The 23,682-nt window shown below is 35.8% G+C and overlaps 1 protein-coding gene across 1 annotated transcript in view; it reads right to left on the bottom strand.

Annotated features, from left to right (window-relative positions):
- The window catches only part of CUBN (cubilin), a gene marked incomplete at both ends in the record, with an annotated part of 226,675 nt that overhangs the window by 85,662 nt on the left and 117,331 nt on the right, over positions 1-23,682 (bottom strand). Inside the window, 9 exons of the mRNA XM_084253526.1 lie at positions 5,178-5,375; positions 6,949-7,147; positions 8,302-8,486; positions 9,887-10,092; positions 16,593-16,725; positions 17,680-17,808; positions 18,853-18,963; positions 20,683-20,796; positions 22,303-22,471. Of these exons, the coding sequence (XP_084109652.1) occupies positions 5,178-5,375; positions 6,949-7,147; positions 8,302-8,486; positions 9,887-10,092; positions 16,593-16,725; positions 17,680-17,808; positions 18,853-18,963; positions 20,683-20,796; positions 22,303-22,471 (1,444 nt within the window). The remainder of the gene's footprint in view (positions 1-5,177; positions 5,376-6,948; positions 7,148-8,301; positions 8,487-9,886; positions 10,093-16,592; positions 16,726-17,679; positions 17,809-18,852; positions 18,964-20,682; positions 20,797-22,302; positions 22,472-23,682) is intronic.

Here is a 23,682-nt window from a genome sequence, read left to right as displayed (position 1 = left end):
GACAATCAATCTGAAGAAGAAATCAAGAAAACCATCCATTTTATTATTGAAACAAAAAAAAATCAAATACTTGGGAATAAACCTAACAAAAGAGGTAAAGAACCTATACAAAGAAAACAATAAACCACTGTTAAAAGAAATAGAAGACATAAAGAATTGGAAAGACATCCCCTGCTCATGGATTGGAAGAATTAACATTATCAAAATAGCCATCCTACCAAAAGCAATTTACAGATTCAATGCTATTCCAATAAAAATTTCAATGAATGACATTCCTCAAAGAAATAGAACAAATATTGATGAAATTCATATGGAGCCACCAAAAACCCCTAATTGCCAAAGATCTCCTGAAAAAAAAAGAAGAAGGGAATGGAGGCATCACACTCCCAGATTTCAAACTATACCACAAAGCCATAATAATCAAAACTGCATGACACTGGAACAAGAACAGACACATGGATCAGTGGAACCAAATAGAAAATCGAGAAATAAACCCACAGATTTACAGTCAACTAATCTTTGACAAAGGAGCAAAGAAATTTGTTCAATACATGGTGGTGGGAAAACTGGGTCGCTACATGCAAAAGAATGAAGCTTGACTACTACCTCACACCATGCACAAAAACCAACTCAAAATGGATTAAAGAACTAGACATAAGACCTGAAACCATAAAATACATAAAAGGAAATATAGGTGAAACACTACATGACATATACCTCAGTAACATCTTTAAAGATTCATCACCCAAAGCAGTGATAGTGACGATAAAACAGCTGGATAAGCAGCTGTTTATAAACAGCTGGAACAACATCAAATTAAAGAGCTTCTGTACAGAAAAAGAGACAGTAACCAAAACAAACAGACACCCCACCTACTGGGAGAAAATTTCTGCACACAATACTAGCGATAAAGGACTGATTACAGAAATCTACAAGGAGCTGAAGAGTCTCAACAAAAACAAAGTAAATAATCCAGTCAAAAAATGGGCAGATGAGCTAAAAAGAAACTTCTCCAAAGAGAAAACGCCAATGGCAACAGGCATATGAAAAAATGTTCAGCATCACTTGTAATCAGGGCAATACAAATCAAAACTACCATGAGATACCATCTTACACCAGTGAGAATGGCACATATTAAAAAAGCTAGCAACAACAAATGTTGGTGAGAGTGTGGAGAAAAAGGAACTCTCCTGCACTGTTGGTGGGAGTGCAAACTGGTCCAACCACTATGGAGAGATGTGTGGAGACTTCTGGACCTACTAAACATAGAGCTTCCATATGATCCAGCAATTCCACTCCTAGGTATTTACCCAAAGGACACAGAAACATCAATTCCAAAGAGCACTTGCACCCTTATGTTTATAGCAGCACTATTTACAAGAGCTAAGCTTTGGAAACAACCCAAATGCCCAAAAATAGATGACTGGATCAAGAAGATGTGGTCCATATACACCATGGAATATTACTCAGCATTCAAAAAAGATAAACACATGCAATTTGCAGCAACATGGATGGAGCTGGAAGGGATCATGCTCAGCGAAATAAGCCAGAAAGAAAAAGAAAAATACTGGATGGTCTCACTCATAGCAGGAATTTAGAAAACTTAAATAAGGGACCAGGAAAAAGACTATAATAAAATCAAAATCAAAATCAACAAGCAACTATAAACCAGAGACACACAACGGGGGGCAGGAAAGAGAGGTGGGATTAGGGTCAAAATGAGGGGAGTGGGAATTGTATGGGGACTATAACCAAGATGAAAATGCATACATTGTGGAAAAAATGAAAAATGATGTAAAAATATATCAAATAAAATAAATTTTTTTTTAAAATTTCACATTTCCCCTCAGTTTGCTCTTGATTTTTCTGTAACTGTATCACAGAATTGTGAAGTTCATCATATGTAGTTTTTTCATATGTGTATATTTTATCTCTCAATAAGACTGTGTAGGGTCTACTGATTTTGATTTATTTTCTAAACTTTACTCAATTCTGTCTGATAAGAAATGCTCTCTGTAAATAATTATTTATTGATTAATTAACTGATTAGTTGGTAGATAAACCAACATGGTTTGTTCTTCCCCATTGTATCCATAATAAATACCTTGGTGTTTCTAGAACTTTCCATAACCTCAACATATTGATGGGCAATAGATGAAACTGATCTGTAAAGAGAGGGGCAAGTGGGGAAAAAAAATATATGGTAAAGGAATAGTACTAGATGGTATTCTGATGATTCTCTATAGTCCTACCTGCTCATTTAGAAGTATGGAAACTCAGAGCCCAAGATTATTAGTAGTTGACATTTTTTTAGCCATTCTTGTTACCACTATTTATTCCTTTGAGTGTTTTACATGTAATATTTCATTTTATCTTCACAATAACATATTGTGTGGGTATTATTATCATTATTTTGTAGTTGATAAACAGTCTTAGAAAAGATGCATAACTTGCTGAAGGGTATAGAGCATAAATGTCAGGACAAAAACCTTGGCTAATTAACTCCAGATCCTCTAACTATGCTATTAAATGATTTAAGATTATAAAGAAAGTGCATTTCAGATCTATGAATAGATAAAAGGATTACTGATTTGGGTACATATTTCTATTTAAAAAAAAAAACTTTTCTAGGCTCAATGTAATTTCAACAGACCTCAGTTCGGGGGAATCTTTGGTATGCAGAATTCGTTGGAACATGGTCTGGAAAAGATTGATTCAGTTTTGAACCATGAAAACAACTCTGCAAAATGAAAAAGCAGGTGGGGGGAGTGATTCAGCTCCTTCAGGAAGGCTGCAGGGTTCTTTCTGGGTTAGCCAAGAAATGTCCACAGTGTGCGGTGATGCCTGGCAAAGTGGCCTATAAGCAAGGTTGGTTGTGACCAATTGGCTTTAGCTATTTACTTCAGAATGTTACATGCTTCAGTTACCCAGAAACAAAAGCATTAAAGTGGGACTTAAATCTACTCACCTTGATAGTGAGTAAAAAGGAGTCACGTAACACTGATTTCATTTTTTTCCCTAAGTTCAGGTATATGATTAATTTTAAGTTGTATATATGTATTTCTGGGAAATGGCAGAGCCTGATGACTAAGTCACAGGATCTAGAGCCAGACCCAGTTTCAAATTCTTCTCTTAATACTTTCACTTATTTTTCCTTTTATATTGTGCTATTTTTTATTGAGGTAATATATGTTTACTCTTTGTATATAAGGTATAGTTTCATTTCTTTTCAGACATATGTTACCACACAAACAACCAAAATGATATTTTCATTGATTTGGCATATACCTCAGTTTGTTGAGTTTTCTCATGTAGATCTGTTACAGTAAGTTCACTTTCATTCTGTACAGAGGCTATGATAAAACCTTCCAAAAATATTTCTGTCCAAACTGATATCCAACTAAAACTATTCTGAATTCTGCATCAATAAAATATGAGGACTTTTGCTACAGAGCTTTACCTTCTTTGTTTTCCCTGATCCTCACAACAAATCCATGAGGTAGATATTAGTCACTCTTTTACAGATTCTAAACAGACTTGCGGCCATTTAGTGACTTGTACAAGATCACATAGAAGAGAGGAAAAAGAGGACAGTTCCCTGGGTTTGAACTTCCAAGAAAAATTATTGATGGAACAAAAATCAACTCAACAGGAAATGATTTCTTAAAGAATAGCTATAATTTACATTTGATGTGGATTTTTAAAAATTTCTTCTTGGTTTTGAACACTTGGACTATGTATGCAATGGCACATTTGAAAACATGATAAGCAATAAATTTATCATCCACAGGAATGCCTTGATGTGAGGAAAGATGATAGTTCTTCTGGGAGATGTGCTGATAGTTGATTATTGATAGAAAATAAGGGGTAAGTTATGGCTTATCACTTTGTCTTTTGTATGATTGATTTGTCTTTATTTAGTGTCCAACCTCAACAAACAGAAAATAAAACATCTCTACCATTTGATTTTCCTCACTATACTTAGTGTGGGTCTAAGTTTGAGGGACTAAATAAGAGAAAAACTTGTACCCTATCAACTTGTGAATCAAAATAAAACACTTATTTGTTTTGTCCACAAAATGTTCTGAAACATTTTTCATTAATTTCACAAATTTAACAATTGGGGAATTCATAGAAAATTCATTTTTCTCACTTTTCATGGAAATAAGAAGATCCATAATACTCAGCCTGAATTCCTAGTAGCTGCCTCCTTGATTCTCCAGTTTAACACTTCATTAATTATCTTACTTGTCTAAACAGGCACTTGAGATTGCAATAGCTTTATAATGTAGGGCAGTAGTTCTCAGACTTTAGAGACCACCATCATACCTGGAGGCAAGGATGGGGGTTAGGCAACTGAAACACATTACAGGCAATATTTAGGGAGGTATCAAAGTTTTCGGAAATCAAGATAAATATCTTAGTGCAATATTTTAAAAATCAAAATGTAATATAAAATGATCCAGATATCAAAATTATAAATAAAGGCAGGATCTGACTGCATTATGCACAGTCCTGACTATTTTCCTCATCCTAACTTGGCCCTGCCTGGAGGGCCTTTTATCATTATATTTTATTATTGAGGTAACATTGGTTTACAACACTATGTGATTCAGAGGTATAGGATCACACTCCAATCCACTCCAGTCCATCCAAGTCCTCCACCAAAGTCCACTGCAACCCCTCACTATTTGCTCTCCTATCATTCCTTCCATAGCTTCTATTCCACAGTCAGATGTCAATTCAATACTTTCCTAACATTCTTCTGAAACTGTAGCCAATTCTAGTTTTTGATATTTTTTTTAAGATTTATTCATTTTTATATAAGAATTGGGGTACAGGCCAGAGATGCAGGGGTTAGAGGATTCACCAGAGACAGAATGGGAGACAGAACAGGCAGACGGACACTGCTGAGAACAGCGGGCAAGACAGGAGGGGTCTGTCCTGCCATGTGGGTTTCTCCCTGGCTAGCTGGGAATCAAACTCGTGCTACAGTGGCTGCGGATTGCTTCATAGGTTGCGTCTTAACCCCTGCCACCAGGGAGACCCTAGTTTTTGATATCTTTACTGACTTCTGGGAAATACCATGCAAAATTGAATAAATATTACTATAATTGAATGTAAGTAAATTTGTGTCAAGTTTAAAACTGGTAATTATTTTTTTTAAAGTTTCTTACCATCTATTACCACAAGCTTGTCATAGTCACATGTTCTATGAGATTCGATGTCCAGGGAAAGTATATTGAGTTCTACCGTAGAATCAGGTGCCTGGATAAGCCATGAACAGTCAGCATTATTACTGTAGCTTTCAGGCCAGAGTGGGGAGAAAAGAAAGATGGGTGCATCTCCTGTCCTCAGGAACCCACCACAAGCACCTATGGAATGAAAAACAGTATCTTTGAGACACCTCTAATGGAAAATAAACAAGCATGGTCACCTTCAAGTGGTAATCCTATACTGAAATGGAACAATTAAAATAACCTTCTCAAAGAAATCTATAGTTTATTAAACCCACTGATTCAGACAGCTGTGTTTTCCACAGTTTTTTCTGTAAGGAATACACATCATATTCTATTTTTCCACTTTTATTTATTTATTATTTGTCAAGCATGAAGTAAGTGATTGCACTCCAGTAAATGGATATACATCATTAAGTTTTCACCAGTTTTTTGACACTTGGGTTGTTTCCCCTTTTTCATTATTATGAATAATGTTTCCATGAGCATTTGTGCAAAAATTTTTGCATAGACATATGTTTTACTTCTCCAAGATATATAAATAGGAGTTATATTTTTATTATATAACTGTTTGATTATGTATCTAGCAATATATGTTTATATATTATATTATGTAAATATATATAATTTTTTCTTTTTCTCTTTTCCTCCAGGTAGGAAAACTAAGCTATCAGCAAGTTCACTAATTCTTTTTAGTGCTTGCTGAAATTTGCCATTGAGCACCTCCAGTGGATTTTTATTTCAGTTATTAAACTTTTAAATCCCAGAATTTCTAGTTGGTTGTCTTTTTTATAGTAATAGTTATCATTTTATCAATAAGCTCTATTTGATTAGACATGATTCCCAGATTTTTCTTTAATTTTTAGATATGGTTTCTTTCAGTTAACATATTTAAAATAGGTAACAAAGTCTTTAAGTAAGTGCAACATCTTGGCTTTCTCCAGCAGTTTCTATCAATTGCTTTTTCTCCTTTACACATGCAATATTTTTCTATTTCTTTGTCTGTTTCATAATTTTTGCTTGAAAATTTAACAATTTATATAATACAACATGGCAACTCTGCGTATCAACGCCTCTTTCCAGCTTGTTGTTACTGTTGTTTTAACTTATGTGCTTTAATTCTGTAGTGTCTGTATTCAGTTTTGTGTGCAGCCATTGAAAGTCTGTGTTCAGGTTAGTGGTGATTCACAATTAGACAAACATTCCTTTAAATGCCTTGAAACAAAAATTCTCTCAGTATTTGGTCAGCTTCACCTTAGCTACAAGTGTTATCACTACCATATGTGGTTATGGTGATAAATAATTGCCACCAATAGCTTTCAACATACACTGTAGGGCTAGGGCTGTTGGCACATAGAAAACTCTTAATCAGGTCAAAGACATATCCCAAGAATGGATCTTTTCTAAGAAGACAGGTCAAATAATGGAAATTCTTCAGGAATCGGATGTTTTCTGGAACTCCAAGCCTGCCTTACCTTTTCCAATGGACCTAGGCTGTAGGTTTTCCAATGGACCTAGGCTGTAGGTTTTCCAATGGACCTAGGCTGTAGGATACCATAGTTGTGAGGTTACTAAAAGGCTACTACAAAACTGGGGTAGTGGAAGAAACAGGAATAGAGAATATTAACATGCTCTTGCTGAATTCAGCCATTTTTCTTGGCTTACATACATCTAATCCCTATAAGGAATTTCATTTTATTACCAAACGCACCTGTAGCAATGGTAGGTAAAGGTCCATTTACCAAAGAGTCATTCATTGCAAACCACTCCAGAAGGAATCCTTTCCCTGAGACTGAAGAGTCAGAAGAAAATTGAAATGTCAAAGAATTTCTAGTGGAGCTAAAAGATTCTGTCTGGGTACCACAGTAAGTTCCAATTAAGCGGGAGTGAGTACCAAGCCCATCATAAACCTGCATATAAAAAGATAGTAGAGCATTGAGCATCATTAATTTGTAAATCTTTCTTCATAAAAAGAGAACTATGATGATGTTTTTATATTATTACAATATCGTGGTGATGGAAAAACAATAGACAAATATTATATATCAGTTTAAAATAGAAAGTGCCATTAAATACGATTACAAATAAGTCAATGTGTCTTAAAATTATTTATAGCTTTGCCACAGAATTGTGTTAATAAATGCATTTTATGTGCTACAGTTCAATATGTGATTTACAGTAAAATCTGAGGGTGAAACAATAGGTACCAGGAGAGCTATACAACAGCACTTAATGAATATGCTTTGGAGTCTCGAAGGGAAGAGTCAGGAACAACCTCCCAACCACTGCTTACCAAAGGAATTAAGGATGTCTTTATAATAGTCAAAAGAAAGTTTAAAATTTAGGTTAGTTTTACCTTACAAAGGGAAAAAAACAAGAAAGAGAAAGGTTTAATGAGAGATATTGGACAGGTCTCCTAAAGGAATCCATGTCACTACAGAATGGAGAAGCAGAATTAACAACAATGAAAGACTCACAGTTTTCAAGGGCTCAGTATATTCAAAGCACTCAATATATCTTTGCCATTTGGCTCAAAATATTAAATTATCTACTTAGGAACATATTTTGTGATAGCTTCCACATATATATCATTGAGCATGATCTATTTTTCTGCATATGTGGATGGATGCTCTCTGACTACATTTCTTATTCTTCTCTCCATCTTCTCAGAAATAATTTGGATCAAATTCAATGTAAGACATTACAAATTTCTCTACTGAAGCTTCCATACAAACTCAGTTTTTTACAGAATAATTGGATATAAAAATAGAAGAAATACTTGACTAGAAGAAATATATACATAACTAAGTTAGATATACTAAGATAAAGCCCAACAGGTAAATTACAATAATGCTAAAAAAAACACACCTTAGAAACAGTATGGAATATAATAAACACAGTACCAGAATAACCTTTGCACAGGTAATCTAGAGGTATTAATCATGAATTGGGACAAACCATCCTATGTGATTTTCAAATGCTTGAATAAATATTAACTTAGATTTATTTCAGCAAATAGAAATTCACCAAAATTTATAAATCTATATTACACTCAGAAACTCACCTGTAATTTGTCATAATAGCAGTTGTGTGTTGCTTCAATGTCCATCTCCAAGATTCTACCATGGATGAGTTGAGATGTGTTCACATTTACTATCCATTGGTAATTGGAGTTGTGGGGGTACTTTTGAGGCCATAAGGGAGATGCAATTTTCCCATGAGTTCCTACAATATTATCATTGCCAAATACTGGAAGGGAAGCAGAGTCATAAATCAGACCTATGGAGAAGAGCTCTTTAATCAAATGAAAGAAACAAAAGGCAAGGGATGTTGAAAAGGATGGGCTTTTAATTGACTGTGATTTCTTTTCTGAACACTGAAAGAAATACTGCTTCCTTTTTGGTTTCTGCTATCTATTAATTCTTTGGAGAAGGGTGATTTTTGTGAATGGAATTCTATCTCCTTAGAAGGTTGAATGGTAGGAAAAGAGGCAATAGCTCTCCATGTGAAAAGGGGTTCTCAGACTTCAGGGGACATGGGGACATGGATAGGGGTGGCTATCAGCCCCATTCTCTAATTTTGGCTTATCTATTTTACTTTGTTTTACAAAAGGTTGGAATCTACTTCTTAAAATTCTGTAAGAGAAACTGACACTTTTGAACCACATATAGAACACCTAATTATGGACAAGTTGAGTAAGGAATAAAAAATATCTAACAGTTTATCCTATTTAAGAATACCCTGCTATAATACCTGATTACTTAAATCAATTCTAAAGTAATATTAAAAGTTTTTAATTTGAGGGATATAGAGTTTATGAGAGTAAATGAAACACATTTGATCTAAGTATACCAACTATGAAGCATAATACATTAGAAAACTCTAACACAATAACATAAAAATAATTTAATTTAGCATTTGGTAGAAACCACAGTTTAAAAAGTATATTAAAACCACTGAAAATGCTTTCCCTGGCTCTTACTGAGCCATTCACATACAGATCTTCCTCAACTTAAAACGGAGTTATTACAAACCCATTATAAGTTGAAAATATCTTGCCAACAATACATCTAACATATTAAGCACCAAAGCTTAGTCTAGCCTACTTGAAATGTACTGACAACATTGATATGAACCTACGGTTGGGGAATCATCTAACACAAAGTCCACATTATATTAAAGTGCTGAATATTTCATGTAATTCACTGAAAACTTACTTGGAAGTGGAAACATAGGATAGGATATGAAAACACAAACAAAATATCAAAAAAATGCCTGTAACTGAGCACTCTGTACAGTTGGTTTACCATGATGTCATGTGGCTTACTGGGATCCGTGGCTTGAGGTCACTGCCCAGCATCATGACAGAATATACAGGTTGCTAGTCCAGGGAAAGTGCAAAATTCAAAATTGGAAGTGTGGCTTCTATTGAATATGTATCACTTTTGTACAGTTGTATATTTGAAAATTCTTAAGCCAAACCATCATAAATCATGAACATCTCTTATTATTTACTTTGATAAATTTACTTTAACAAAATAATTCCACAAAGATAATAAACATGGTTCTTAGTGCATTACTGAAAATACATTGTCCTTTCTAATTTAAGACACATTTGGGAAACCATCACTAAAATAGGATCAACTTACATTTAGTAAATGTGGCCTGGAAGCCTATACCACTGCCTGAGCCATCGGAGACAAATCGGATCCACAGAATGTGTCCAACAATGGATGAATAGTTGACAGGGAGGATGTTTCCACAGTATCGTCCCACGAAGTGACCTGTTTCATTTCCTTCCCGGACCTCCACAAAATCCCTGCTGCAGTCCTGAGACTCCTCCAACTGGAATGTTCTGAATTAAAAAAAAATTCAGGATGATTAAATTGGTAGAATAAACTTTGGGATTATCCTGAATTACATGTTGGGTTAACCTGTTCACTTTTTAAATGCTTCCCTTAACTTTAATCACAATGCTTTCCAGCTAACTGAAAAAAATTCCTTCACTCAAATTTGTTGAAACTATTCAAAAGGCATACAGTCAGTCAATACACCACCTCCTTTCTAAGGGAAAAATTGAGCATATGGAAAAACTTTATCATATGTCAGAATATCAAAATTGTTATCAGAGCTATACAGTGGTATAAGAACTTTGAAGCAAAGGTATCATATTGATCATTGGACTTAGTAATAATTTAATGGGAAGATTCTTTGAGATAGAAATCTAAATATTAACTGTAGTTAAGCTACAGAAATGGTAAGCAGAGAATGCATACAAATAATGCACATATGCAGGAAAGGGTGGGACATTTAGAAATCCGTGAAAGTACTACTTTGGTTGTAATATAGAATACCTTTAAGAAAACATTAGGAGAAAAGGCTGGAGTGGTATGATGGGCTAATTTTGGCAGTGCTTAAATGCCAATTAAAGACATATGCATTCAATTTCTGGGAAGGTAGGGAAAAATAGGATTTGTTTTAATACAGAATGGTGCTCAAATGTGGGGCTTTCAACTTGTATTATAATGTGCAGTTATGATGAAATTGGGGAATGGGAGATAGGAAGTAATGTCTACATCATTTGCTTGTTATTAGTAACATAAATTACAGATGGAATAAGTAGATGGAATGCATAAATGCTAAGTGAATTCTTTTAAAACTTGGCCTTAATAATATTTTCAAGAATAGATTATATGTTGGGACACAACACAGATCTCAATAAATTTAAGAAGATTAAAACCATACAAACCAAGCATCTTTTCTGACCATAATGGTATGAGGTTAGAAATCAACTACAAGAAGAAAACTGGAAAAAACATAAATTCATGGAGATTAAACAACATGCTACTGAACAATTATTAGGACACTGAAGAAATCAAAGGAGAAATAAAAAATACCTGAATAAAAATTAGAATGAAAAAATTAAATGGTAGGATCTTTGGGATATAGCAAAAGCAATACTAAGAGGGAAGTATATAGCAACACAAAATTATCTCAAGAAACAAGAAATAACAGAGCAGAAATAATTGAAACTGAAAAAAATACAAAGGATAGAGGAAAAAAAGAGCTAGTTGTTTTTTTTTTTTAAGTTGACAAATGAGACTATAGCAAGCTAAAATGTTACTGCACAGTGAAAGAAGCAATCATTAAAACGAAAAGGCAGTCTACTGAATGGACGAAGATATTTGCAAATATTTATCAGACAACAGCTTAACATCTAAAATAAACACTAGCACAACTCTACAACAACACAATGATGCAATCTGATTAAGAAATGGGCAGAGAAGCTAAATAGGCATTTTACAAAGAAGACAGTCAACAGACACAGTAAAAAGATGCTCTACATTACTTATTACTAGAGAAATGCAAGTCAAAATCATGATGAAATTTCACCTCACACCAGTTTGAACTGCTATTATCAAAAAGTCAAGAAATGTAAATGTTGGTGAGGATATGGAGAAAAAGGAAAACTGGAGCACTGTTGGGTATGTATATTGGTGCAGCCACTATGGAAAACACTGTGAAAGTTCCTCAAAAAATTAGAAATAGGGGCCTCCCTGGTGGCATAAGGGGTTAAGACGCAGCACTATGAAGCTATCCAGAGCCACTGCAGCACGACTTCGATCCCTGGCCAGGGAGGTAACCCACATGGCACAGCAGACCTCTCCTGCCTTGCCTGCTGCTTCCCTCAGCAGTGTATTTCAGTCAGTCTGCCTGTTCTGTTCCCCACTCTGTCTCTGGTGAATCCTCTCAACCCCCACATCTCTATATGACCCACTAATTCTGCCTCTGGGTATTTTTCCAAAGAATATGAAAACTAATTTGAAAATATACATGCACCCCATGTCTACTACAACACTATTCACACCAAAATATGAAAACAACTCAAGTGCTTGATGACAGATAAATGGTTAAAGTTACACACATACACACACACACACACCACACACACCCACTGGAATACTACAACATACCATAAAAGAGATGAAATTTTGCCATTTGTGATAGCATGGATGAATGCCAGGATTATGCTAACTAAGTGAAATAAAAGGAGATAGACAAATGCCATGTGGTTTCATCATTTGTGGACCATAAAGAAACAAATCAAATGAACAAATCAAACAAACCCTTACACTCTGAATGAATGGTGGTAACCAGGTTAAGGAAGGTATGGTACAGGTAAAGGGATCGATTGATTGATGGTGGGTGTGGTGTGAAGATATAGTTGTTGAGATGAGAAACTGCACACCTGAAGCCTATACAGTGCAGTAAACTAATGCTACCTCAATTAAAGAAATAATGGAGGCAGGGTGGGATAGAGAGAAGAGGAAGGGAAGGAGGGAGCAAGGGAGCGAGTCTGAGACTCTAGGAAGGAAAAAATTTCTTGCAAATAGAAAATGTACTTCTCTGTTGTGTGTATCTTTCATAATGTGCAACATAATGTACTGCATAATTTCACAAGGTGGTAAGTATAGTGCTTTCATCTAGATAATGGATTAGGATGCATAAGTTAGACTGGAGTCTCTGGGCACCTGAAACCCCACTATGGGATCCATGTACTAGGCACACCTCTGAGCATTACACTGTGAACAGAACACTGGAATAAACTGCTCCGTAGCTCTAATCTCTCAAGTCAGATACCAGCATTGGTCTCTCACTAGATGAACAGTGGGCTTCTGGCTATCAAAGTCCTATTAAGTTAAGTTACTACAGTACAGATCATCTGGATCTACATTCTAGACACAGATTTAGCAGCAAGCTATGGCTGATAAATGAGCAGCAAAAGAAATCACATTAGACTAAGCAATCTACACATTTGTCTTTACCCCAATGGTCTTCCTTGACAATTTGATTTTTCATAATACAAAATTTATATCTACAATCATTTTCAGCATAGAATTGTTCTTAATCCATCTTTAGGATGACTGGTAAATTTGGTGCTTAAGTTCAGTCTCATATTTTATTACCCATTATATTATCAACAATGTGAAACATGCTAAAATTGTTTTCTTCTGCTTCTCAGAATGCAGGAAGTGAAGAAAGGGAGACCATTTTCTTCAGCAGGTCATTTACATGAAATTGCCTCCAAAACCTTCCCACTCAAGTGCAAGACAAAGTTCAGTAAAATCAGCATCACCACAGAGTTTGTGAGAAAAGAAGAATCAAGGGCCTCCCCCGGTGGCGCAGCGGTTGAGCGCTGGGCTGCAAAGCTGCCAGCAGCCTCTGCGGTGCCGGTTCTATCCCTGGCCACCGGCGAGGGTCCCACATGTGCGCAGACCTCTCCTGCCGCCTGCTGCTCCCCTCAGCAGTGTATTTCGTCAGTCTGCCTGTTCTGTTCCCCTCTCTGGCTCTGGTGAATTCTCTCATCCTCCAGTGCTTCTGCCTGTACCCAGTGCTTGTATAAATAAATAAGTAAATCTTAAAAAAAAAATTAAAAAAAAAAAGAAAAGAAGAATCAGGTCCCACCACCCAACTGAATCAGAAAGTGAATTATGGGTGATAAATATATATATTGAAGCTTGGTCAGGGGACAAGCAGATTACTAAGTGCAGACCTTTTACTGTCTTAAAACCAGGCTGGCATAATCTAGCGCTAAATAGCAAAAAAGGCATTTCTTCATGAACAATGATAGTGCAGATACCGATAAGATTCAAGTTATATATTTTTAAAATGTTTTATTATTCTTGGAAGTCTTTGTTTTAAGCCAGCACATTTTGTAAGCAAATCTAACTATCCTCTTTCCAAAAGACTCTGGCTAAGAACTATTTGTAAAAAATATGATGTGGAAAAGAAAAACCAAGCACAATCACTGTTTCTCATTATCTCATTTTGATTCTTGAAAAAAGATCAATCACTTTCTAAAAAAAAAAAAACCACTATGTGTATAAAATGCATGCTTTCTGTTAATTTCTTTAAATATCTGTTTTAGAAAAAACTCCTGTTTAGGTTTTATTTCTCCCCTCCCTTTTGATACAGACTCAATCATAATTTCTCCAGTTTTTCTCCCTTCTCTATTTCACCACAGTGTCCACAAGCCAAAACCCATGTTTTAGATCTTGACATGTTCCATATGCTTCTCATATGCCTCTCACACACCCCAGGGGGATGTTTCCAAGCACCCATCTGGATACAGTTTAGACAGGGCAGAAATAACTCGCAGGACTTGCCATAAAACCCTTCTCATTATCATCCACATAAAGAGGAACATCTTGCATGGTACAAATTTTGTTTTAAAAATGAAACTCAAGCAAGTAACACACAATAATCAAAATCAAGTTGCTATGGATGAAAAAGGAAAGAGCTGAGTCACTAAGATTTATCTATATAATAATTTGGATTTAGTATTCAACTAGTTTTTGTGTTATCTTCCATCTTCTAGAAGGAGAGACCTTTATTATCCATTTGGATTTAGCTGTGAACTTCCACACAAGTTACTTTAGAGGTAACAGTGTGAGAGGATTTGATATTCTTTGCACATCTGGTATGACCAACCTGTGCTGTATAGGTCAAGCCTGACATCTTTAATCCCATCAGTGGTCCTATATTTTTGTTATGATTATCCCCTGAGGCTGAGATGAATCTTTCTAAGATGTACAAAAATAGTTTCTTGACACTACTTTAGTAATTCATCAAGAAATGGGATGATTTCTTTCCTTTATTTAACATAGACGAACTGGGGGATAGGCCAGAGGTGCAGGGGGTGAGAATATTCACCAGAGACAGGGTGGGGAGCAGAACAGACAGATCTGTTGAAATACATTGCTAAGAGGAGCAGCAGGTGAGACAGGAGATGTCTGCTGCACCATTTGTGGGCTATTGAACCCAGGCTGTATTGGTGACAGTGCTGAGACATAACCCCTATGCCACCAGGGACGCCCCAGATGTTTTCATTCTTAAACATCTTCAATACTGAGCTCTATGGCTGGCAACCACTAAATAGCAGACTGATCAGCAATACAGAGGTGGTAGAGGTCAAAAGGAAAAAGGACAAAGAAGGAAGCACATTTATTGGGTGATTATGAGTCCTGGGAAGCCATCTGAAGGACTTGAATTTTTTCATAAGGACAGTGATCATGTTTTATTCATAATTTTATATAGTAAAGTATCATATACAAGCTTTATATATATATTCCTATATCTAGCATAGGAATAACAAGTGCCATCTATAGACCTACAACATAGTAGGGGCTTAATAAATATTTGTTTAATAAAGGAAAATAGAAATATATATATATTTATAAAATATATCAGGTAAAAATAACATACACAGATTTTTTTCCCCATATAATACTCTGTGCAGTAGTAAAAACAAAAGCAAACAAAACTTCTTTCCCATGTGGCAGCTTAAACTTGCATTGCCTTTCAGGCCTCAGAGGTTGTCTTTGTTTTAGCACAATGCCTTTTGTACCCAGAGGAGGCACTGTCTGATTGATGTACTGAAAGAAAGCAACTTGAGAGGTTTCAATGTGGTCAATAAATAGGACTGTTCTCTTATTTTACTCTGTTTTTAATGCACATAATGGCATGTCTAGGAGGAGGAGCAAGACTCTTTTTGAATAAATAGGCCAGTGTCCTCAAAACAATCCTCTTCTCTCAACCATAAGTTACTGATTATATTCTCTTCAAAAACAGAATTAGCAATGCTAACCACAGCTTAATAATCATGAGTATAATAAATAATATTGAATTTAAAAACCAAAATTTTATCACTCAGTATTGGTTAAGCATTATTACAATGTACATCTCACAGGTCGCTCTCAGTTGATTGATTTAAAAAGTTCTACCATGTGTTTTTTTTTACTATCTCTAGAAAATACATTAGTGTTTTTTATTTAATCTAAGACTACTCTGAATGTGGTCCTTCCTACTGCTAATTTCATAGTCATTGTCCATATTCAAAAAGTCAATTAAGTAATCAACCACTAAGATCTAGAAAACTTCCAAAATCATTCTCTTGGTAAGAGTAGAAAGAAAGGTAGATTAGGGTGGGGATAAGGTATATGAGTGAAGGTCTGTAATGGGGATTCTTTGCAAGAATCTAAGTGTTCCTAATTTAACCAAAAGAGATAAAATTATCATACTCTGAAAAAGACCATTCCACAAATTAATGCACCCAGAGTTGTGGTTTATACTTCTGGTAATGTTAGGCAGGACCCTAGAGAACTTTAAAGCTATTTATAACTGAAACTATGATTAAAACAGAGGAAACTTGGAAGCCAACTTCCTCAAGTTCCCACCGTATTCTTAACAGTTGCTTGGACACATATGCTGTTAGTTGTCCTTCTTATTAGGAACAGTGCTTCCTTCCTGCAGATTCATTCTCACTGAAACAATACACCATAAAAAAAGATTTACATAAAAGACAGCTGGAGCCGGTTGCCAGGCGAACTGACAATGTTCCAGACACATTCCACATTATGGGGATAAATTTCTGGGTAGCCAGGGCTGTTGAAGGTGCCTTCAATCATGTGGAAGGTTCCACCACAAGCTGGAAGAAAAGAAACAAAGTCAGTGCCAGAGCAACGCTCTATTACAAGACATCTTAAATAAAGGAGAGAAAATACTAGAGAAACTGAGTAGCTTCAAAGATCCTAGTTCCATTTTACATTAAAAAAATATGCTTGTCATATATAATAAGGAAGAATCTCAAATGTTAAATTTAAAAGTTTCAGGATATGGTGGATTCATAGGAATCCTGGTAGCTTCTTTTCCAAAACTCTTTTCTCCCTTTGAAGTATTTTATGAAAAAAAAAAAAAGAAAAGAAAGAGACTTTTTTCAGGATGATTTTTAACCTCAGTCTAGAACACAAGGCAGCATTCCAGCTTTTCCTAGAACACTGAAATATACACATAAATCTTCTAGGTGTTCTATGTCTTTTGGCTGTTTCTAACAAGGAAGCTGGCAGCTGACAAATAGCACTCTCCTGGCCAAGAGACAGAATTGGTAGACTTCCTTCCCATCTGCTCCCCATCCTGCCTGGTGACAACACTCAGACCCTGCCTGACCCCAACTGGAGTTGTCTGTCCTCAAGACATGCTGTTGGACATTGTCAGCAGGGGCTGCCTTAACAAGATTATCATGAAAGAGAACAAGACACTAATAAACAAACCATCCAAGATCATTCCAACAAGTTGTCCCTATTCCAGATTTCAGTGCAAGCATCACTAGCCCTAATAGCCAAGGGATGGAAACAACCTGAGTTTCATCAGGTAAATGAATAAAGAAAATGTGCTATAGCTTTTACGCTTATGTTACTGCAATGTAATTCTGTAATGTTAGCATTCGCAGGTTTGTTAGACTCATTTGTAAGAAGGGAAGGTTAGTCACAGGAGTAATCCTGTGACTGTTCCAATTCTGAAGGCAGTAGAGTTCTAAATAACAAAGAAAGGATTTCAAACACATTCCTCTTAAGCTAATAGAGCCATTTCTAATGTTTCCTACCTGATGATGATGCAGTGTATGTAGCATGAAAACCATCATAGGTGGCTCTAGAGTTAGAGACAAATCTCAGCATCAGAGCATTGCTGAAGGAAGTGATGGGATGGGGCATGGAGGTGCCACAAAAGCGACCTAAATAATGAAGATAAAGACAAGAATGATGGATGACATGACTCAGGTGGGCCACTATTTCCACGAAATGTCTATACTAGAGTCACTAGAGATCAAAGTATACAGAAGAAATTATTATTAGGGCTAATGGTTCAGTAAAAAAACTGAGAATTAATAATAGACAATTATTAATCCTTCCAGTGTAGGAGTGATCATTTATAACTGTTAATAAAGAACACTAAGGAGAACTGGGGAAAATGTAAATGATCTGGCTTCAAAGTAACTAATGCTAAAGTCTCTAGCAGAGCAGGGACTCATACACATAAATGCACTCATGATTAAAAGCAATCTGTCATAGCAGAGCAAGGTGCGGATGCTGGAGCCAGAACACCTGGGTTCAGCTCCTGGCTCTGCCATTAACTAGTTATATGACCTGAGGCAAGTAACCTACTTCCTTATGCCTCAGTTTTCCCACTTGAGACAAGAGAATATCAATAATAATAACTCTATATTATAAAGGTATGAGGATTGATTGAGTTACTATTTATAAAGTTCTTAGAATAGCATTCAACACAAGATTAGTGCCATAAGTGTTTTAATATAATATACATATAATATTTCACATAACATAACAATAAACTAGAAACTAGATAAATAATAGATAGCCCTAGATAAATAATTTTCTATTTCACTGGGAAACTAAGCAGAATTCCAGTTTGTTTGTTTCCACTGAGAACAAAACCAGGGAAATAAAAAGCTCTACTTGAGTATTTTCATAGAATGTTAATAATGCTGGAATGGATTGAATTTTACTAATACCTAAAGCAGTCATAACTATTAAAATTTTTGTAAGGCCATAAACCATTCATGTCCTTGAAACAAGCTGAGTTTTTGAACCCTGCATTAACTTATATTTCCTTATCCTCTAATTATCTTAACTTGGGTTTGTGCTGCACTTCTTATTGATTGGAAACATTCTAACCTTGAATGACAGCACATGATACATAAGCATATAAATAAAACCCAGTCAAGGCCATAGATGTAAATAAATGAGTGCAGCAGTACCTCTGACAGGGGCATCATCATCATTGCCATCCAGTATTTCCAAAAAGTCCTGGGTACAGGTGGTGCTGCTTTCAAGTGTGAAGTGAGTAAAGGAGAGGGTGATATGGTTGACTGTAAGAAAAAAAAAAGAGACTATTAAATAAAGTAGTGGCAAACAGAACATGCAGGGAGAGAAATTTTACCTCTGATAGTTTCACATGAGGAGTTTCCAGCAGAGAAGCACAAATTGGGAAGATTTGTAGACTGGTTAGGTAGGTGAAGAGGAAAAAGTGACTCTATGCTAAAAGGTTTTCTTGGAAGAGTAACAGAATTAATGTTTTTGAAAATGTCTAGAGAATCTGACATGCTGGCAGTAATAAATAAGAGGTTCATTTTATGGATATGGGGAAAGTCTTGTTGGAATATACTGTCTTTACACATTATCCATCATCACTGTTTCACCTCACAAGAATTCTTCTTGATAGGATAGCTAATAGGATATTTTCCTTAAAGACCTGTGTTTCTAAATCATTTACCTTTTCCTCCTGGCAGTCATAACCCAGCACTCACTGTTTTACTGTATGGTCACAGCCAGCACCCTGAGAGTTCAGAGCCATTTATAAGGAAGGCTTTGAATTACTTGCAAAACAACAAGTAATTGGGTAAGTTTTCCTTTTGTTATTCTTCCAGGATTCCTAATTTCCAGAATAGAATCTGTTCCTGCTGTCCTTTAATAAGTGAGATCTTTCAAAGAGATGATGTGCTAGTCATGAGGTGCAAAACTGCTCAACTCAAAGGCAGGGTGTTCCTTATCAAAGGCACAGTTTTTGACCAGCAACTTCCTTTAGTGCTTCAAATCCCCCCTTCTACAGTTGGCTGAGGATTATATCACCAATCTCCAAATGAATGCATTTAATAAAGATATCCATTTGTTAACTCTTAAGGTCCCTAGGAAAATTGCTAGAGAATATTTAAGCCAAAAGTGCTTCCATTTTTAGATTAGCTTATGGGGCCACATTAACTTAAGTGATTCTCCTTTTATCACACCGATCATTAATTATAGAGCAGAATCAAGAACCTAATGCCTTTCCCACATTAGCCTGAAATCATAAAATTTTTCCTGTAACCTCAAAAGAGGGCAGGAGTTAAAATGGTTCAAGGATCACCCTTCTCATTGTAGTCATTTTGCTTCAGTACTGAGAGGAACTTTTCATTTTTCTCACTCTGTAAAATGTGGACAGTAATTCTTACTATCAGATTGTTACCAGGTCCGAAAATAAGATTCTAGGATCCTAAAAAAATAATGTAAGCATTTATGGGACATTTTAACACAAGTAATACTGGAAAGACCAGGGTTTACAACTAGCTTTCACTTTCATTAAAGATCAATAGGCTCCTGGCATTGCATTCCCAAACTCTGAGTCATTAATTCCTGAGTTTATGGTTTTTATTATTCATTTATTCATTTAGCAACTTCCTTGAGAATCCACCACAGTCAAGGTACATGTGTCAAAAACTACTTATTTATTAATTATTTTTGCTTGTCCCCAATCTCACAATCTTGTTGATACAGCAAGATTATAGGTTTTGTGTGACTTTCTTTTCCTGTGCTAAGCCTTACAATTTTTATAGGGGCTTAAAATGTTTTTAATTGAGAACAAACAGCAAAAACTACTTTGTTATTGGGTTAGGAAATGTATGTTCTCATTTACATCAGTAACAGATTTTAAAAAAAGAAAGGAAGGTCACCAATTGTTACCGTGAAGAGATAAGAACATTAGTCATAGGTGGATTTTTCCCATGGACACCATCCATCCTGGATACTCTTTCTTTTTTATTTTTGTTACTTACATGGAGGTTGAGCTTGAATTATCCAGCTGCAGTTCTGATTGTTTGGATACTTGGCAGGGAACATTGGAGAGGATATAGTATCAACAGAGTTGGTGAGGATATAGCTTCCACAGGCTGAGAAACACAAACATACATACACACTCTTCATATACTTTTGATTTCTACTGACTGTACAAAACAATTATTTGATGAATGAAAATATAAATGATTTGTCCCTTATTTCTGAAATGCATGCCAAGGAAGTTTTCTGCCAAGAAAGCTACACATAAACCATGAGAAAATGGGAATGCACTACACATTTATGACAGTATCTTCAATTACAGGAAATGAAGAATGACATAGAACAACAGGTTAAGTGGCTATGAATTGGCTGAATCGTTCAAAACTCTGGCGTTGATTCACTTACTCTACTCACTCATCAATTACAGGTATAGGGATAATCTCTTTATGAATGAATTCTTTTTCTTTTTTTTTTTTTTCAGAAAATAAGTACTCAATTGAACATGACTTCACAAGAATGGTGGTGCATTATCAGAGAAGCCCAAAATTCTGAGAGCGTTCCGAAGAGGGTGATTCTGTTGCCAGCTGGAGAGTGGAAGAGGCACTTCACATAGTGACTAAGGCATGAATTGTAGATGGGGAAGAGTAGATGATGGAGAGAGTGTGATCAGAGCTGGGCTTCTGTCAGTTGACTTTGGAGAGAGATGAAGAAATGGTAGGTAAGGTGTCCAAACAGCCCAGATAAGACATATGGGGGATTTTTCATTATGAGGTAAAATATAATAGATTAATTAAATGAAAAAAATAAAGATTTCCTTTATTTTAAAAGCAGAGAGTAATTTGATTTATCCAGTTTGTCTTGCTCTTAATGTGTCTTTTGAAGATCTCAATGCAGAACTTATCCTAAAGCGCCTAAAGTCAAGGCACTTTACTATATAAAATAAGAAGGCCCGCTGAGACAGACTAAATGACTAAACAAACTAACCTTATTTGAAATGACAAGGTTATCTGAATAAATCTCAGATACTGAAGCCAACCCACAACACTTTCAGTTCTGGGCTCCAGCTCTGAAAATGGGATAAAGCACTAATCTTCGAGAATGTCCTGATTAAAGCAAAAGGTGAAAAGGTCTAGTAAGACAAACTGAAAAATAGTGATTTAAGAACAAAAACAATAGAAACAACACTAACTTCTCTGTTGAAAAATGGAAGGATCTGGAAATGAAGAAAACCACTACCTTGAATGTTAGAATCTTGATTCTACATTACAAGCAAGTCTTGTAATTTATAGTGGTGTATCTCTTTCTAGCTACAATCTTGAACAGATGGTAGACATAAATGGATTTGGATTAAAAACTCTTTTACAGTGTCTCTAACATTAAAGGTCCTTTCAAGTATTATTCTGAAAACTTATTTGAGAGCAACAAAGGAAGATTTAAAGGGAGCTGGCATCATTTAAGTTAAATAAGAGTAAAGCTAAAAGCATCAACAGTTGGAATAATTGCAAGTCATAGTTCCCTTGTTAAATGTTGCATGTTAAGTAGAAATTTCTGAGGACAGGTCTCATTTTTATGGTGACACAACGAGTATACCTAAGAACTGATTGCCTGTGCCTCCTCACAGTACTTGCCTTGTCTGAAGTGAGCTCGGAAGCCTCTGTTTTGTCTGGAAGGGCCAGACTGAAATCTCAGAAAGAGGCTGTTTCCTGAAGAGAAGACGGGGTTAGGCAGCTGCTGTCTTCCACACACACCAACAAGACGAGTAGTTGCAGAGCTTAAACCATCATACACCTGCAAAGAAAGATATCAGGGATGATAGGGTCTCAGAACCTCAGATTTACACTCTAATAACCACGTTCCATGGTATCTATGCGCACTGGTGAGCTAGTAGAAAACACATTTTATTGTCTTGTCACTCAGTCCCAGGGACATGTCAGTTTCTTTGGTCTTTTCCAAGGATTTCAGCAGGAGAGTCTCTACCAGAGCCACTACCAGATCTCTGGATATCTTTATAGATACCATCATTTTCACAGCCCTCCTTCCTCCCTCAACTCAAGAGCAATGACATCATGACCACACCCACAATATGTGCTGAAAATGTTTGGTGCAAGATTGAATAGATGAGCAAATTGGTAAGGGATCATGAGTAACCATTCCTTTTCAGAAACCCAACATTTTTTGCTATTTATAGGGCTGTGGTCAAGAAAGAAGTGAATTTCAGAATTCTTTCAAATGATACAGTTATATGAGGCTCACATAGAAAATGATCTCATTAATTAAAAAATGCACTAGGTTCCACTGTGCAATCTGACTGAGATGCTGGGACTTAGCTGACCCTCTGTACATACCAGTAGAATACAATTTACATTAAGTTCACCCAAAATCACCATGCTGGCTTGAAAAATTGAAGCATGCTCATTTCCTTGCACTCTTTGCACATGGTATGAATTTGTTATGCTCTTATGTATAAACCAAGGGGAAAATGAGTTCCTTTTCTTGGGATGATAATGAAAACAGCAACCATTTACTAAATGCTAACTATGTGCTGGGAATTGCATTCACATACACGATTACATTTTCTTCCCCCCAACATCCCTCCATTTTTAAGAAGAGGGCCACTGATAAACAGAGAGCCCAAGTTATATGGCCAAGTCACACAATTCCTGAAAAACAGTGGATCATCTTCAAGCAGACAGAGAAATTCTAGAGTTCAGAACTGATATTCTCATTTTTTTTGTATGCAATATATCAATTTAGGAAGATATGTTAATTGCCCAACCACCTTTAATTGGCCAACAATTAAAATAAGTTCAAATATGGGTATTTTATAGTCATTTATATATATGACTATATATCATAAGAATAGTCATTTACATATCATAAGAAAAGGCCTCCCTAATGGCGCAAGTGGTTAAGCACAGCACTATGAAGCTATCTGCAGGTTCTGCAGCATGAGTTCAATTCCCGGCCAGCCAGGGAGCTACCCACATGGCGCAGCAGAC

Source organism: Talpa europaea (genome assembly GCF_964194135.1).
Source record: "Talpa europaea genome assembly, chromosome: 14".
NCBI classification, from domain to species: domain Eukaryota; kingdom Metazoa; phylum Chordata; class Mammalia; order Eulipotyphla; family Talpidae; genus Talpa; species Talpa europaea.
The sequence above is the reverse complement of the archived record's forward strand: the minus strand, read 5'-3'. Positions and strand labels throughout refer to the sequence as shown.